The 16,823-nt window shown below is 46.2% G+C and overlaps 1 protein-coding gene across 2 annotated transcripts in view; it reads left to right on the top strand.

The window, feature by feature from the left end:
* The window catches only part of ROCK1 (Rho associated coiled-coil containing protein kinase 1), a 321,787-nt gene that overhangs the window by 237,546 nt on the left and 67,418 nt on the right, over window positions 1-16,823 (top strand). For both annotated transcript variants that reach the window (XR_014225300.1, XM_082258424.1), the window contains exons 18-19: window positions 12,261-12,408; window positions 15,378-15,538. Coding sequence is in view for 1 of the 2 variants with exons in the window: in XM_082258424.1 (XP_082114550.1) it covers window positions 12,261-12,408; window positions 15,378-15,538 (309 nt within the window). In the remaining variant the exon portion in view is untranslated. The remainder of the gene's footprint in view (window positions 1-12,260; window positions 12,409-15,377; window positions 15,539-16,823) is intronic.

Below are 16,823 nucleotides of genomic sequence, written 5' to 3'. Positions count from 1 at the left end.
CGCCAGCACTATGTACCCATATGATTTGCTACGATATGAGCTGCCCTGAAAGTAAAGCTGGGTGGAACTTTTCCATTCTGATTTGATTTTCTTTTTTACTATTACTTTTTTCATTTTTCTTTTTTACCATTTTTGTAATTTCTGCAATATATTTTTTATACATATATTCTTTACAGATTTGCATCACATGCTCCTGATGAAGTGGAATACTAGTCCACAGAAACACGTCGAGCCTATCTTGATGCAGACCTATAGCAATACCTTGTTACTTTTACACATTTATTTTGTACAATTTTGACTGATGTATTGTGCAATTTTGATGTATGTATGTACTCCAGCTCAGATTCATTGTCTTCTCATTTTACCTACAGTTGCTATGTATATGTGTAATATGCAATAAATTTGTTATTACTATTTTAACCATTATGGCCCTTGTCACACGTTTCATTTAAAGAATTGGTCTGCAAACCAAGCCTCTAGGAAAGCTCTGCCCTTTCAAGGCGATCCCCTGTTTAGGGCTACCCTGGATGACATCATTGAGGGAAGCACAGGGAGAAGGGTACCTTCCTGCCATAGTCTAGGAAAGGGAAGGAGCCTCATCGCAGATGGGGGCCCTCCTCAGCACATAGAAAATTCTTTCGTGCTTCGGGGACAGAGAATAAGGGAAAAGGATCTTTCAAATCTTCCCTGGGAGGTTCCAGGTGTCCTTGGTCTGGTAAGCTTTAGAACTAACTTCTCCGGACCCGCAGACAAGACCCCCTTCAGCATGAAGGTCTGCCCTCACCTATTATTGGGGTGGGAGGACATCTTCGCTGCTTTCTGGCCCTGTGGACCTCCTTCATGAGCGTCAAGAAGATCCACAAAATTATTCTTTTGGGGGTACCCAGAAAGGGGGACAAAGCTTGTCCTTCAAGTTTTTTAGGTCCGTAGTCTGCTTGTGCAGATTTAATTCCTGCAAAGGTTTAGGTGATGTCCATACTACCTAAGGTCCCCCCCTATCCCTGTCCAGGGAATTGATTTACCCAGGTCAGATTCTAATTCTGACCAAGGTTGGTCCTTCCTCTGGACAAACTTCAGGAACCACAGGCCGTGATTCACCAGCTACTATTACACAGATAGTTCTTAATTCCATTTTGCATACAGGTTCTGAGTCTGGTGGTATCTACCTGTTACAGGAAGCTCCTTTAGCAGGTTCGGCTCCACAGGAGGATACCGAGGTTAGTGGCAAGATCACGGGTTCCTCTGACAGACTTTGCAGGCGTCCTAGGGCCCACTTTAAGGCCAGTATCTTCTTCGGCTCAGGCTTCTTCCGCAACTCCTGTGAGGAATCAAGGGCGAGGATCTTCTAATCAGTCTGGTGGCCATAAATGTCCATGGGGGGCTTCCTCTCAGAGAAGATCTACCATTCTGCTTTAGTCACTGGTTTTAATGGCTTCGCTATTGAAAGCCAGTTACTGAGGGATGGAGGTCTGTCTGGATCAGTGATCCCTACTATGTTGAAAGTCAGGAAGTGGTCTTTCAGCAAAATATACCATCGTACGTGGAAAGCGTACATTTCTTGGTGTGAGTCGATTGGCGCTCATCCTTGATCCTTTTCTGTGGCTGGGATCTTAACCTTTCTTCAACAGGGCGTTGATCAGAAGTTGGCCTTGAGTACCATCAAGGTCCAGGTGTCTGCCCTGGCAATCTTCTTTCAGCGAACCCTAGCCACGCACTCTTTAGTTCGTACCTTCATTCAGGGGGTTCGACATGTGGCTCCACCTGCACGGCCTCTTTTGCCGCCATGGGATTTAAATTTAGTACTTTAGGTTCTCCAGAAACCTCCATTTGAGAATATTCGGGAGATTCCCTTGCCTATGTTATCCCAGAAGGTGACCACCTTGGTGGCTATTACCTCGGCCCACAGGGTATCGAAATTGCCGTCATTATCCTGTCGCACTCCATATTTAGTGGTCCATAGGGATAAAGTGGTTCTTCAGCACTGTCCATCATTCCTTCCCAAAGTTGTCTCTGACTTCCATTTAAATGAGGACATTACGTTGCTTTCCTTGTGTCCCAAGGAATTTACTTTGCATACTTTTGATGTGGTTCGTGCAATTTGGGTGTATCTGGCAGAGTCCTTTCGGAGATCAGACTAGCTTTTTGTGGTTACGGACGGACCAAGGAAAGGGCTGGCCTTTCTCCAAATGGATCAGACAGAGTGACTCAGGTCTATTCCATTAAAGCTCAGGTTCCTCCTTTCCCTGTCACGGCGCATTCTACTCGGGAGTGTGCGAATGTGTTTCCATTGCCTGACAGATTTGTCGTAAATGATTGGGTATGCCCAAAACGTCCCTTTGTAATCCCTAAGCGATTCGCTATGAGGTACCACTTTGAAGAGTTCCTCCTTAAGAAGTGGACTGTTCCACCGGTGGTGGATCCCCCAGTGTTCGAAGTTGAATAAGGCAGCCATGATTCCGGTAGAAGAATCACCGGCCTTTAAGGATCCGGCTGACAGAAAGGCGGAGGCTGTGGCCCGCAGTATGTTCATTGCGGCTGGCTCGGTACTTAGACCGGTCTTCACCATTGCCCTGGTGTCACAAACTTGACTAAGAGGGCTAAGATTTTACGCCGAAGGTGAGAGGCTTCCCCCTTTGCTGAGCTGGCGGACCAGTAGGTCTAGGGGCTGCAGTTTATCTGTGATACCTCTTTGGATGCGGCTCCCCTGCTTTCTAGAATGTCTGTTGCGGCAGTGGTCCTTAAGCGTGTTTTGTGGCTCAAATTTTGGTCTGCGGATCAGACCTCTAAAAAAAGCCTGAACTGATCTTCCTTTTCAAGGGGATCGCCTATTTGAAGCTACCCTGAATGACCCCATTAAGAGTCTCGCAGGGGGGAAGAGCACCTTTCTTCCACAGACTAGTAAGGGTAAGGAACCTCATTGCAGATGTGGCCTGTCGACCTCGGCTCACAAGTTTTTTTTTTTTTTTTTTTTCAGTCCCTCAGAGTCGACTTTCAAGACCTCTTCAGGAGGATCCAAAGGACCTTGGTCTGGCAAGTCCAAAGCGGGTCTCTCCAGACCCGCAGACGAGGCTCCATGTGCATGAAGTTGCGCCCTTACCCGTGCCTGGGGTGGGGGACGTCTTCGTTGGTTTCCGGACCCGTGGACTTCCCTGGTGCAAGAAATGTGCGTCCGCAAAGTGGTACGGTCCTGGTACAAGATCGAGTTTCGTTCTTATCTTCCAGAAAGGTTATTTCCTTCCAATGTGTCTGTCCCTGGACAGATTGCAAGCCCTCTTTGGGGCAGTGCAAGACCTGTTCCTTCAAGGGGTGATTGTTCCAGTTTCAACTTCAAAACATTTTCAGGGGTTTTATTCAAACCTGTTCATGGTCCTAAAGAAAGAAGGCAAGGTGTGTCCTCCTGGATCTCAAGGCTCTGAACTGCTTTGTGCGGGTATAGAAATTCGAAATCGAGAATATTTGCACGGTGGTGGCATCCCTGCATCGGGTATTTCCTTGCCTCTATCAACCTCAAGGATGCTTAGTTAGTCATTCCAATATGTGTCTGTCACCAACGATTCCTCCACTTTGCCGTGGGAGAAGGGCATTATCAGTTTGTGGCGTTACGCTTTGGTCTTGCCTCTGCTCCTCGGGTCTTCACAAAGGTGTTGGCCCCAATGCTGGCATTGTTATGTCAGCAAGGGATCGCAGTGCTGAGCTATCATGACGACCTTCTCTTGCGAGCAGAGTCTCCTTCTGCTTTGATGGACAATGTGGACATCACTATACGGACTCTTTGGCTGCCTTCTGAATTATCAGAAATCTGCTCTGGTTCCTTCCACAAAACTGGACTTTCTTTTTCGTTCATTGAGACACCGCTCCTGATTCTTCTTTACCATTGGGTTATACTGCCCCCTACAGTAGTAGGACACTAAGCAGGAAAAAGCTTGACTATGCCTATGGGCAATCCCAGGGGGTATACACCCACTCTTGCGGAGCTGGCGGACCAGTTAATCTCATGGCTACAGTTTATCTATGATGCTTCTTTGGATGCAACTCCTTTGAGTTCTAGGCTGTCTGTATCAGCAGTGGTCCTTCAAGTTTTATCTGGCTGAAATGCTGGTCTGCGGACCAGACTTCTAAGAAGGCCTTATCTGATGTCCCCCTTGTAGGGAATTGCCTATTTGAAGCTTCCTTGGATGATATTAAGGGTCTCACAGGGGGGAAGGGTACTCTTCTTCCACCTACTACCAAGGGCATGGAGCCCCATCTTAGACGTGGGCTATTCTCCTCGGCTCAAGAGGTTTTTTTCGTCCCTCAGGGTCTCAAGACAAGGGATCAAAAGTCAGGGCCTCCTTCGGAGGTTTCAAGAGGACCTGGCCTGGCAAGCCAGGTCCTCATTCTAGTGGCTGCAGACTGGCCTCGCCGGTCTTGGAACGCTGATCTTGTACGGCTGGTCGCCGTTGCTCCTTGGGGACTTCCTCTCAGGGAGGATCTGCTGTCCCAAGGACCAAGCTTCCATCCTGCTTCCATCCCATTATCTGGGTCTGACTCTGCTCTAGCCAGAGTGTTCGTTCCTATGAACAAACTCCAGAAGTTGCATGCTGGGATTCATCTCTTCATCTCTAGCAGGTGGTCGTCCCTCCGGACTTGCATGAGGGTGCTCCCCCTGATGGTTTCTACCTTCGAGGCAGTCCCGTTTGCACAGTTCCATATGATGTCCCTGCAAAGGGAGATCTTATCCAAATGGTAGAAGTGTCCGAAGTCTCTGGACAATCAAATCCAGCTGAAAAACAAAAGGGTCTCTGATCTGGTGGCTTCGCTCTTCACCAGGACAAATTTTTTCTCCCCCTGTATTGGACAGTGGTTACCACGGATGCCAGTGTGTCCGGGTAGGGAGGTGTCCTGGGTCAGTACTCAGCTCAGGGAGTTTGGACACTGGAAGAGTCCAGGCTCCCGTTAAATGTCCTGAAACACTGAGCAATCAGGTTGTGCCTGAATCACTGGACGGATCGCCTTCAGGGGTGTCCGGTGTGAATCCAATCGGACAATGCCACAGCTGTGGCTTATGTCAATCACCAGGGTGGAACAAGTAGTGTATTGGCAGTCCTGGAGGTAGCCAGCATTCTTCGGTGGGCAGAATGGTTCGATCCGGCCCTCTCTAGTGTACACATTCCAGGGGTGCAAAATTGGTAGGTAGATTATCTAAGTCGGCAGGCGTTGGACCAAGGGGAGTGGTCCCTTAATCCAGAGGTGTTTCATCAGCTGTGTCTCCGGTGGGGCACCCCCGAGGTGGATCTGTTGGTGTCTTGGCTCAACAGGAAGTTTCACAGGTTTGTGGCATGGTCTCCGTATCCACTGATGGCCCCCTGGGACCAGTATCGTCTGATTTACGCCTTCCTTCCTCTCAAGCTTCTGCCGCGACTTCTGCGCAGGATCGAGGCAAAAGGAATTCCCGTCCTAATTACCCTGGATTGGCATCGCCGATCCTGGTACACAGACTTTGTGTGGCTGGTCGCTGGCGCCCCTTGGAGACTACCTCTCAGGGAGGATCTGCTTTCCCAAGGGCCAATCTCCATTCTGCTTTACAGTCGCTAGCTTTGACAGCTTGGCTTTTGAAAGCCAACTGCTGAAGGATAGAGGTTTGTCTCGGTCGGTGATTCCTACACTACTGAAAGCTAGGAGGTCTACTTCTAGAAAGATCTATCATACGTGGAAAGCGTACATTTAATGGTGTGAGTCACTTGGTGTTCACCCTCGCGCTATTTCGGTGGCTCGGGTCTTGACCTTCCTTCAACGGGGGCTGAGCAGAAGTTGGCCACGAGTACCATTAAGGGCCAGGTGTCGGCCTTGGCGGTCTTCTTTTAACGACCCTTGCCCACGCATTCTCTGGTGCATACTTTTATTCAGGGGGTTCGACATTTGACTCCACCAGTGCCGTCCCCACTACCGCCTTGGGATCTCAACTTGGTGCTTTCAGCTCTACAGAAGCCTTCCTTTGAAAATATTCGGGAGATTCCCCTGCTTACGCTATCCCAGAAGGTGGCCTTCTTTGGTGGCTATAACCTCTGCACGCAGGGTGTCGGAATTGGTGGCATTGTCTTGTAGTTCCCCTTATTTCATGGTCCACAAAGATATGGTGGTCCTTCGCCCCTGTCAGTCGTTCCTTCCAAAGGTTGTCTCAGATTTCCATCTGAATGAAGACATTGTGTTGCCTTCCCTGTGTCCCAGGTCAAAACATACTAAGGAAATTTTTTCATTCCCTGGATGTTGTTTGGGCTGTTCGGGTGTACCTGGCAGCTACGGAGTCTTTTAAGAAGTCAGACTCATTATTTGTGCTTACAGATGGGCCTTGAAATGGTCTATAGGCTTAATATGCAAGCATTTCTAGATGGATCAGATAGACCGTGACAGGCCTGTTCGATTAAGGGTCAAGTTCCTCCTTTGCCTGTGAAGGCACACTCTACGCGGGCACTCAATGCTCCTTGGGCCTTCCGTCATCAGGCGTCAGTAACGCAGATATGCAAGGTGGCTAATTGGTCGTTGGTGCACACTTTCAAATCGTTTTATAAAATGGATGTGTTGGAATCTGCGGATGCTTCTTTTGGCCACAAGGTTTTGCAGGCTGCTGTTTAGCGGGCTTGTTCCGCCTTTGGGGGTGTACTGTTCAGGTGGACTCCAGTTGTTTTGGCTGAGCTCCTGTTACCTGGTTGGCTACGGTTTAGCATTGGGAATTTTTTCTTGCTGTCTCACCCCTCATGTTTGACACTGCTTTGGCATGTTCCAATGGTCAAGAAGATAAGAAGCTGTGTCCGTCCATGAACGAAAAGAGAAAATGGGATTTCTCTAGCGCTCATTGACAGACGTAGTCCTCGGTGATACACCACCTTCGGGTTATGTTGCCTCCACAGGAGCAGGACTAGACAGGAAATTAAAAAGCTCTGGCCACACCCTAGGGGCAGTCCCAGAGGGTATATCCTCTCTCTCTGCCTCAGCAAATCAGTTATTTTCTGTCTAGTTAGGAGTAAGGACCTAGATACCTTGCTGGGATCTTAGGTCCTGGCAAGAATTTTTTCTTAAAGGATTTTTAGACAGCTTTTTTTTTTTTCTCCAGTGTTCCTGTGAGATCTTCAAGCAAGAAAGCTGAACTGGGCGACGGGCTGGATGTTGAGATCCGGTGGTCACCCCAGTTCAGCCTACGAGCGCGTGCAGGCCATAGCTCCGCGCTGGGTCGGCCGCGACAAAGTCCCATTAAAGGACTGTCCACGCGAGTTAAACGTCTCGCTGAAACGCCAAAGACCATGAGTCACGGCGTCCGTATCGGTCGACAGCCCTCCCGCCCCGGTGGAGAGGGGTACTGTCAGGAGTTGGTGCCCGCCTGGTTCCGGTATGGTGAGTAGTATGTTCCCCCTTTTCCCCTGACGGGTCTTGTGGTGAACGCGGGCCCCTCTCTGTATGGTAAGATAGAGTCCCTCTCTATCCTATAACATGACACAGATCCTTCTACTTTGAGTGTGATTTTATGTGCAAAAAGCCAGGAGGCTTGGTTTGGGAGCTAACAATCTAATTGTATACATGTTAAAAAGATGTAATCTGTGGCATTCTGGGAATCTTACGGTGTTAAGAATAAGCTACCTACCAGTCAGAAGCCACGGACATGTAGACTGCCTTCCTAATCAGATCTCCAGCTATTAGCAGGCCTCCCGAATGGCCATGCGGTCCGCCAGGGCCGGTACCGCCAACCACGCCATATCCCCATGCAGAGAGAGTGTTGTGTGCCCTGCAGCACACCGCTATTCAGTACAGGCCGCCGCCATTTTTTTTGCTGGATTGCACGAGCCGCCATTTTGGCGTAGCCTCGTGTCTCCAGCATGGGGGCGGCCATGTTTGAGGTGATCCAAACACCTCGTGGAGCTTGGGGGAGGCGCCGGAAGGCGTGCAGAGGGGCGGAGCCGCCTCCTTTTTTCCTGGGCAGCCAGCCAAAAGACTTCCTGTTTGTCAAGACAGCGCTGTAACCTGTTGCAGTTAAACTCTGAGCATCAAGTGGTGAGCCTGGGGGTCTATCTCTCTCTCTCTCTCTCTCTCGATCGATAGGGATCCCTAGCAGGTAACACTAAGGGGCTTTTGTGGCGCTGGGGGTCTGAAAAAAAAAAAAAAAAAGTTTTTTATTTTTGAATTATATTATCCAGGAAGTGACTGGAATTATCATGGACCCTGCCACACATATTCCCCCACCTGTTTCCCTCGAGGGGGCCACGGGACCCGCCGGTGCACAGAGTATAGAGTCATTTACAGCAATTTTGGAGTCTATGGTGGCTCGGGTGGAGGCGGCCTGTTAGGGACGGGGGTCAAGGAAGCGACCCCCGCCTACCCCTATACTATCTGACACCTCTGACTCTGATTCAGAGATGGTCACTGCAGTTGCAGGTTCCTCTGCAAGGGCTGTTATCCCAGGTAAAGCCCCCTCAGACAGTGAGGAGGACGCTTCTTCTCCTGCTATAATTCAGGAAGAAGCATTGGTGGACGCACTAGTTGTGGCAGTGCAGGAAACCTTAAAACTTGAGGCTTTACCGGCAGAGGCAACTGAAACAGAGATTCCCTTTGGTACTAATAAGCCCATCAAAACGGTGAAGGTTTTTCCTGTACCTAAATGTTTCGGTAATCAGATTAAAGGAGAATGGGAGCATTCTAAACGTACCTTTACTATTTCCAAGCGTATTGCTAGACGCTATCCGTTTGAGGAATCCATCATTAAGAAATGGACGGTACCACCAGTGGTGGATCCACCTATTTCCAGGCTGAATAAAGCCACGGTTATTCCAGTGGAGGACACTTCGTCCTTTAAGGATCCGGTGGATCGAAAGATGGAAGCAGAGTCCCGCACCATCTTCTCTCTGATAGGGTCAGCATTTAGACCAGTAATTGTTATTGGTCTAGTTTCCCAGACACTTACGGAATGGGCGAAAATGGTACGCCAAGATCTTAGGGGAAAAGATATTCCCCAGGAGACATCTGATTTGATGGAACAGATTATACAAGGGCTACAGTTTATCTGTGACGCAGCCTTGGACACTACTCCCTTATTAGGGCATGCATCTAAGTCAGCGGTGATCCTCAGACGTGTGCTGTGGTTAAAATGCTGGTCAGCTGACCTAGGTTCCAAAAAGACCTTGACTAATCTCCCTTTTCAGGGGAATCGTCTATTTGGGGCCAACCTAGATGAAATCATTAAGGATGCCACTGGGGGCAAGAGCACTTTTTTGCCACAGGCTGCTAAAGCTAAGGGACCTCGCAACAAGCGAGGACCTTTCTTTACCGCCCATAAAGGGCGCCCGGCTGGTACTAGCGGGAAAGGCAAGACTCCTCCAGGAGGGTTCAAGAAGGGCTGGTCGGACAAGCAAAGGACCAACCCAGCCAAACCCGAAGCAAAGGAGTACACAGCCTGAAGGTGCGCCCCCACCCGGTTTCAGGGTGGGGGGACGTTTTCACCGGTATTCAGGACATTAGATCGAGCATCAACCACTACTACCGGTGCGATTCTTCCCTTCCAACATTTAAGCACTACAGGAAGCGGTAGTTACCGTTCCCTGAATAGATCTTTTCCTTTACCTTTTCCTAAGATTAGTCCCGATACCTCACAGGAATCGGATCTGGTTGACCAGATAGGCCAAGTAGCCTCTAGTCGGGTGACTTCGGTCCCTGAGGTTCAACCAGAAAAGATCACCTTTCCTGATAACTATCAGGTATCTGATAAATGTGTGGGAACAGAAAACGACCAGACTTTCTCGGATGGTCGGGGCCAGATACCTCTAGGGACGCCTGGTTCAGATTCTATCAGCGCCAGTGGTCCTAGAAATTCTAGGCTGGCCTCCTCAAGCCGGCCTGGCCGACTTGGACATGTTAGTCGTAGACGTTCCGTGGGAACTTCGTCTCAGGGAGTGTCTGTGGTCTCAAGGACCAATTTACCATCATGCTTTACAGTCGCTGGGTTTAATGGCCTTGCCATTGAGACCCAAGTACTGAAGGACAGAGGTTTGTCTACTTCAGTCATTCCTACCCTTATTAAAGCAAGGAAAGCGACTTCCAGCAAAGTCTATTATCACACATGGAAGACTTATATTGCGTGGTGCGAATCTTTAGGATTTCCTCCACGTACCTATTCGGTGACTCGAATATTGGCCTTTTTGCAACAAGGGGTTGAGCAGAAGCTAGCCTTGAGCACCATCAAGGGTCAAGTTTCAGCATTAGCAATCTTCTTTCAGAAGCCTTTAGCTACCAAATCCTTGGTGCGGAATTTCATCCAGGGGGTGCGGCACCTGGCTCCTCCAGTCCGCGCGCCCTTACCGCCCTGGGATCTTAATTTGGTTTTGTCGGTTCTACAGAAACCTCCCTTTGAAAACATCAGGGAGATTCCCTTGCTTACTTTATCCCAGAAGGTGGCCTTCTTGGTGGCTATTACTTCTGCTCGCAGGGTGTCAGAACTGGCTGCATTATCATGCCAGTCCCCATACCTAGTGATTCATAGGGATAAGGTAGTACTTCATCCTAAGCCATCTTTTCTTCCTAAGGTGGTTTCAGATTTTCATCTGAATGAAGATATTGTACTACCTTCCTTGTGTCCTCAGCCCAAGCATCATCGGGAACATGCGTTGCATTCCTTAGATGTGGTTCGGGCAATCAGGGTATACCTGAAAGCTACGGAATCTTTCCGTAAGACGGATCCACTTTTTGTGATCACGGATGGCCCCAGAAAGGGTTTGCCTGCATCTGCCGCGACCATTGCCAAATGGATTAGACAAACGGTGGTACAGGCTTATTCTATTAAGGGTCAGAGTCCTCCGTTCCCTGTTAGGGCGCACTCCACTCGAGCGCTCAGTACTTCTTGGGCCTTTCGCCATCAGGCGTCAGTGGTCCAGGTATGTAAGGCGGCCACCTGGTCGTCGGTACATACCTTTACAAAATTCTATAAAATTGATGTGACGGCATCGGCGGATGCCTCATTTGGCCGCAAGGTTTTGCAGGCCGCAATTTGAGGAGACCGGTGGTCTACCTCGAGGGTTTTTTTCTGTTTGAAAAAAAAAAAAAAAATTTTTTCTCTTTTTTTGTTGAGTCTCATCATTAAGGATGAGCATTGTAAACTTCTAGTTGGCACCGGTTGGGCCTTCTAGATTGGGATTTGATTTCATTTTCCCACCCCTCAGTTGTGATACTGCTCTGGGACGTCCCGAAGGTGGTGTATCACCGAGGACTACGTCTGTCAATGAGCGCTAGAGAAAAATGGATTTTTGTAAAATCTTACCGTAAAATCCTTTTCTCTTAGCTCATTGACAGACGTAGTCCCCGCCCCTCTGTTTTTTGAGTTGGGTTAAAATCTCTAAAGACTGCTTTTTCACATAACTGATTTGCTGAGGCAGAGAGAGAGAGGATATACCCTCTGGGACTGCCCCTAGGGTGTGGCCAGAGCTTTTTAATTTCCTGTCTAGTCCTGCTCCTGTGGAGGCAACATAACCCGAAGGTGGTGTATCACCGAGGACTACGTCTGTCAATGAGCTAAGAGAAAAGGATTTTACGGTAAGATTTTACAAAAATCCATTTTTTTGACTTACCGTAAAATCCATTTCTCTGATCATTAACGGACACAGCACCCACCCCTCAATGGAGTTGTAACACTTCTGACACTGCTAACACATTAACAAAACTGAGTACCTAAAGCAGAGAATGAGGAGTATACCTCCTGGGACTTGCCTATAGGCTTAGTCAAGTAATTTTTCTGCCTAGTGTCCTACTCCTGTAGGGGGCAGTATAACCCAAAGGAGCTGTGTCCGTCAATGAACATCGGAGAAATGGATTTTACGGTTAGTCAAAATTCCAATTTTTTTAATATCAATGCCAACACGTCACGATTTCTGCCAGGGTATGCAAAATTTGAGCACTACTGTAACAGTTCCACGGCTATAAGTATTTTTTTGCATTTATATGGAGTCATATTGTTGGTTAAAGAAACCCTGTTGTCGGGTAATTTAAACATCATTCTTCCAAGATGATTATATTTGTTCTTTAACATATTTTAGGCATGATTACCTGTAAAAGTTGTCATACAAGTGACATTATATCATTCCCCTTTGCTCCTTTGCATTATCAGTACATGCTGTAAGATACATGCAGCAGGCGTTTTTCTCAAAGTGGTTCATTTGACTTGTTTTTTTTTTTTTTTTTGCTCCAGGTCTGTATTTTAGTAATTTCTTAGTGAGAAGTAACCTTGTATATGTGTGCTTTTTCTACAGGAAAAAAATAATTTTGAAATTGAGTTGAATTACCAACTGAAAACTTTGCAGCAACAGTTGGATCAGGAGATTAACGAACATAAGGTGACGAAAGCACGACTGAGTGACAGGCACCAGTCATTTGAAGAGAAGTCCGTTGCTATGTGTGGTGAGTCTCTATGGCTGCTAGTTAACCACAATAAATAGCCCATGACACTGCATTCTCTATACAGTAATTGTTATACAATTTTGTTCTCTACAATATGTGTGTGTCCTTGGTAGAACTTTAGCAAAGCCTTTGTAGCTTTGAGTGGAGAAAATAAAATTCTCTTTCAGTTTTGTACTGCTTTCTGTATCACTGCTGGGAACATTTTCCATCTCTTTCTCTTCCGGTGATACCCAGTGCATTTCTGTACGTTAAACTACCTATATCTCCTCTCTGTAATGTTCTTACCATACTTTCCGGTTAGTGTTATCTGTACCCCAGTTTTTTATTTGAACAGAATAAAGATTAAAACCCATGTTAGGATTCCTTTTTTAACGTGTTATATTGTATATGCCCAAAAACAAATGCATGTAGATCCGTGTCAGGTTTTAATGCTATTCAGGGCTCTATTAGAGAGTTTTACCCTTTCTCTATTCTAGGGACAACATTCATTAGAGTGGAAGTGAGGAAATATTTGCAAGTGGGAAACTTACAATAAAAAGCTAACATTCTAGCATTTCCCTACTGGGGGGGGGGGGGGGGGACATGTTTTCTGTCTGTGTTGCTGTTAGAGATTCCCCTCAATTCCCATCCTGTGAACAACAATTTTCCCACAGGAAGTGAATTAATCTCCAACTTTAAGAGTGCAGTGGGGCAGGGGTAATGAGTTAAGATTCACATTGGTCTGGTCAGTAAACTTTCCATCCACCAGAGGTCCGAATCTCATGTCTTTGCCATGATTTAGAATCTTCACGACAACCCCCCTTCACATGGGTGTCCTTGTCCCTTCATATCACAGCCTCTTTATACCACATCCTCTCCCTTTTACATCAGTCCCTCCCTTTACATTACAGTTAGTGGTGCACTGAAATGAAACTTCTGGACCAAAACCACAAATTCAGGATGCACTTGGCCGAAAAGCGAAACTGAAATGTACAGTTTTTAAAAATATATACTTTGTGTATATAATTGTATTATATTCAGCTTTTTAATAGTATTTGAAGCACTTTTGCGGCAAGAAAATCTTAAGAAAAATGCATCCAGTTAAATTCTGTGTATGTCTTCACTCTGGTCCGTTGCGCTGTAACGCACCTCCCTATTAAAATGCATTGAAAACGCAATAGCATGGAGCCAGCGTGCATTCTCTGAGCGGAAGTGATGTCACCGGAAGTCCCAAGGGAGCTTCCCCCACAGAATTAAATGCACTCCGAGAAAGGGAATATGAAAATTTGTCTCACAGCAATGCAGTAAATATTACCAAGACCAGAGGGTTCAATTTTCTAAACATGCACACAGACTTCTGTTATATCTCAACGAAAGACCTAGTCTCCAAAATGTAAAAAAATCTTGTCTTGAATTTTTACAACCACATCAAATATTAAGGAGTTTGCCTCAAGTATATGCTTAAGTCTAAATTAGGACTTATGGATGCCCTTAGATGTACATTTAGGGCTCTTTCACACGGCCGCTCCGTGTGAGAGCTCCGCTGCGGGACTTTTTTTTTTTTTTCCACGGAGCGGATGACATTTCTGTCATCCGCTCCGTATGCCCGCATATCATCCCATCCGTTTGCGGATGATATGCGGACATAATGTAAGTCTATGGGGGTTTGCGGATGTCAGCGGATGACACCGCTGACATCCGATTTTCCTTCCTTTCCGTTTTTTGACGGAACAAAAATAGGGTTTTGTTCAGTTCCAAAAAACGGAACAGAACTGACAGGAAGAAAATCGGATGTCAGCGGATGGTATTCCGCTGACATCCGCAATGCCATAGACTTACATTATGTCCGCAAATCATCCGCAAAAAAATAGGATGATTTGCGGACATACGGAGCGCCCGTGTGAAAGGGCCCTTATTTTGCTGACAATGACTTGATCGGAATGTTCTGCTTGACCTTCTTTGAGGGTTGCATGTGACTGAATTTTGCTACTTTCATACTTTGCTACACTGAATTTAGAAAACATTTGGATGTGGTGCACTGTAGTTTTCTATGGAGAAACACCAATGATTAGTAATCAGTTTCAATTAAACTCTTTTGGAAAATCTTTGAGTAATTAACTTTTCTTAAAATTGCAAGTGATTTTTTTTTTTTTTTTTTTATCTTGCTGGTTAACCCATACATTGTTTAGCTTTATGCCAGCTGTAATATGGATCCTCCCTGACTCTGGAAAAAATCTTGACTCAGCAGCATCAATCCTTGGGTTTATTCCATTGAGCACATCTGTATGGTATGGTTGTCTCTTGCAGCTTTAAAGAGACTACCCTATCATAGACCCACTGTATTGGTGTTTTTTTTTTTTAATTTAAAGTAATATTGACGATGGTCCAGAGCAAACATATCAAGTATTCCATTTTTTGGCTATAAGACTATTGAATTTTCCTAGATAACCATGCCATGCCTTGCATACAATCATGAACTTGCTTTTCTTAATTTCCTAATTCACTTTTTTTTTTTCTTAAATTGTCCATAAATAAGGAAAGGGAAGGTCGGCACTCAGGATGACATCCAAAAAAATAGTATTCCTTTATTGAAACGACATGTACAACACTGTAAAAACATCCTACCCATTTTGAATGTTAGTCCTTAGTCATGGCTAAGGATCAACGTCCGAAACTCGTAGGCTGGTTTTCCAGCATGCTCGGCTGTCTGCTGGTTTTCATAATATGAGGTAAAGAATATTGTATAATATATGGTCAGCTTTAGCCTCTGTCTAGATCTAAAGTTGCCATGGTGCTGAACATAACCATGGGTTTAGTTCTGCTTTGTTCATTTTGTTTTTTTTCTTTTAGTTTTGGCATTGACAGATTGAGAGCAGCCATTTACCACTGTAGAGATTTCTTTTTTTACATGTTTTATAGTTTTTATTTAATTATCTATTGTAAAACAATCTTCACATTCCTAATGCTTTTGTTTTCTTGACTAATTTTAGAGATGGAAATGAAAGTGAAAGCAGAAAGGGCAGCGAAGGAGAAAGCGGAAAACCGAAGAGTGGAGATCGAGAAACAGTGTTCAATGCTGGATTTTGATTTGAAACAAGCACATCAAAAAATAGAGCACCTCGTTCAGCAAAAGGAGAGGCTGGAGGAAGAGGTGACCATGGCTTTTTATTTTTACGCAGCATAGCAGATTTATAAAATGGGGTAAAATTGGTGCTGCTGGCCATATCAAGCAATCACAGAATTTAGTTGTCATGGCTATGAACTCCACTTGTATTTCAGATTTTGTCAAGGGATAGGTTTACCTTTTAAAACATGTGACATCTGTCGGGACCTGAGTGGCAAACAGGCTCTTTTCAGACCGTTCAATACATTTTTTTATCCGGTTTATTTATCATTAAACCGAAAAGTGATGTGCTTTGTCTTTAGATTCATTTTAAACATGACATGTACATTTTCCAATCCGTACAACAGAGTCTTACATGGATAACATTCAGCGTCCCAGCCACAGCATACACAGTATTTCATAGTCTCAGTTTTAAAGGCAAGCTCACCAAGCAGGTCAACGTCCGATTATGGATACTTCCAGGCAGCATCCAGGTCTGCTAACTACAGACAGCAAAACTGCCATCAATCAGCCTCTCTGATCATATGGGTAATAAACCTGCCTGAAGAGGAAGTACCTACCCTCTACTATTAACCCCCTCTTAAACCTGCCCCACGCTGACTCTCCACATATTCCCCTCCAGGCAAGGTGTCTGGACATAATGCACAGAATGGCCATGGACCTGGGAAAGGGCATCCATATTCCAGTGCACGCCCCTTCTTACTTTCCTCATCTGAGGCCACTGGATAGTCTTTAACATCACCTTGCACACACAGAACACCTATCCGTTCACCTGGTATTGCCTTTGCCTGCAACCAGTCTGATTGGAGCAGGTTGACCACACTCCCCAAATCAAGGAGCGCTACAAATTCTTGTCCATTGACCCGCACCACACACTTTTGTGGGTTCAGGCTGTTTGAAGCTCATACTGCGTTAGCCATGTCACATTCCATTGGCTCTTCTAGCTTTGGACAATGGGCTGCTATATGACCCTGTTGGTGGCAGGACCAACAGCAAACCTCACAAGGTTCTCTTTCCCCTGCCAGCTCTCAGGAGGGTTTGGTGCTGGGGTGCTCCTGGCAGTTGTGTTATGCACCTGAGCAGGTGCCATTTTAGCGCTGGAACCTGCTTGCTTTTTGTCCTGCCCAGCTCTCTTGTGACAGCACTTCATGGAAACTTTCTGCACAGCTGTATTGTTCGACAGCAGCAGCCATCTCATCCAAGGACCGAGGTTTCAACTGAGACACCCATAGGTGCAGCTTCCATGGAAGACAATGCAGAAACCAGTCTAGTCCAACTCGCTACACAATAAGAATGGGTGTCTTCTCCTTAT

This window comes from Pelophylax lessonae, assembly GCF_965119305.1.
Source record: "Pelophylax lessonae genome assembly, chromosome: 5".
Classification (NCBI taxonomy): domain Eukaryota; kingdom Metazoa; phylum Chordata; class Amphibia; order Anura; family Ranidae; genus Pelophylax; species Pelophylax lessonae.
This window is presented reverse-complemented; position numbering and strand designations above follow the sequence as displayed.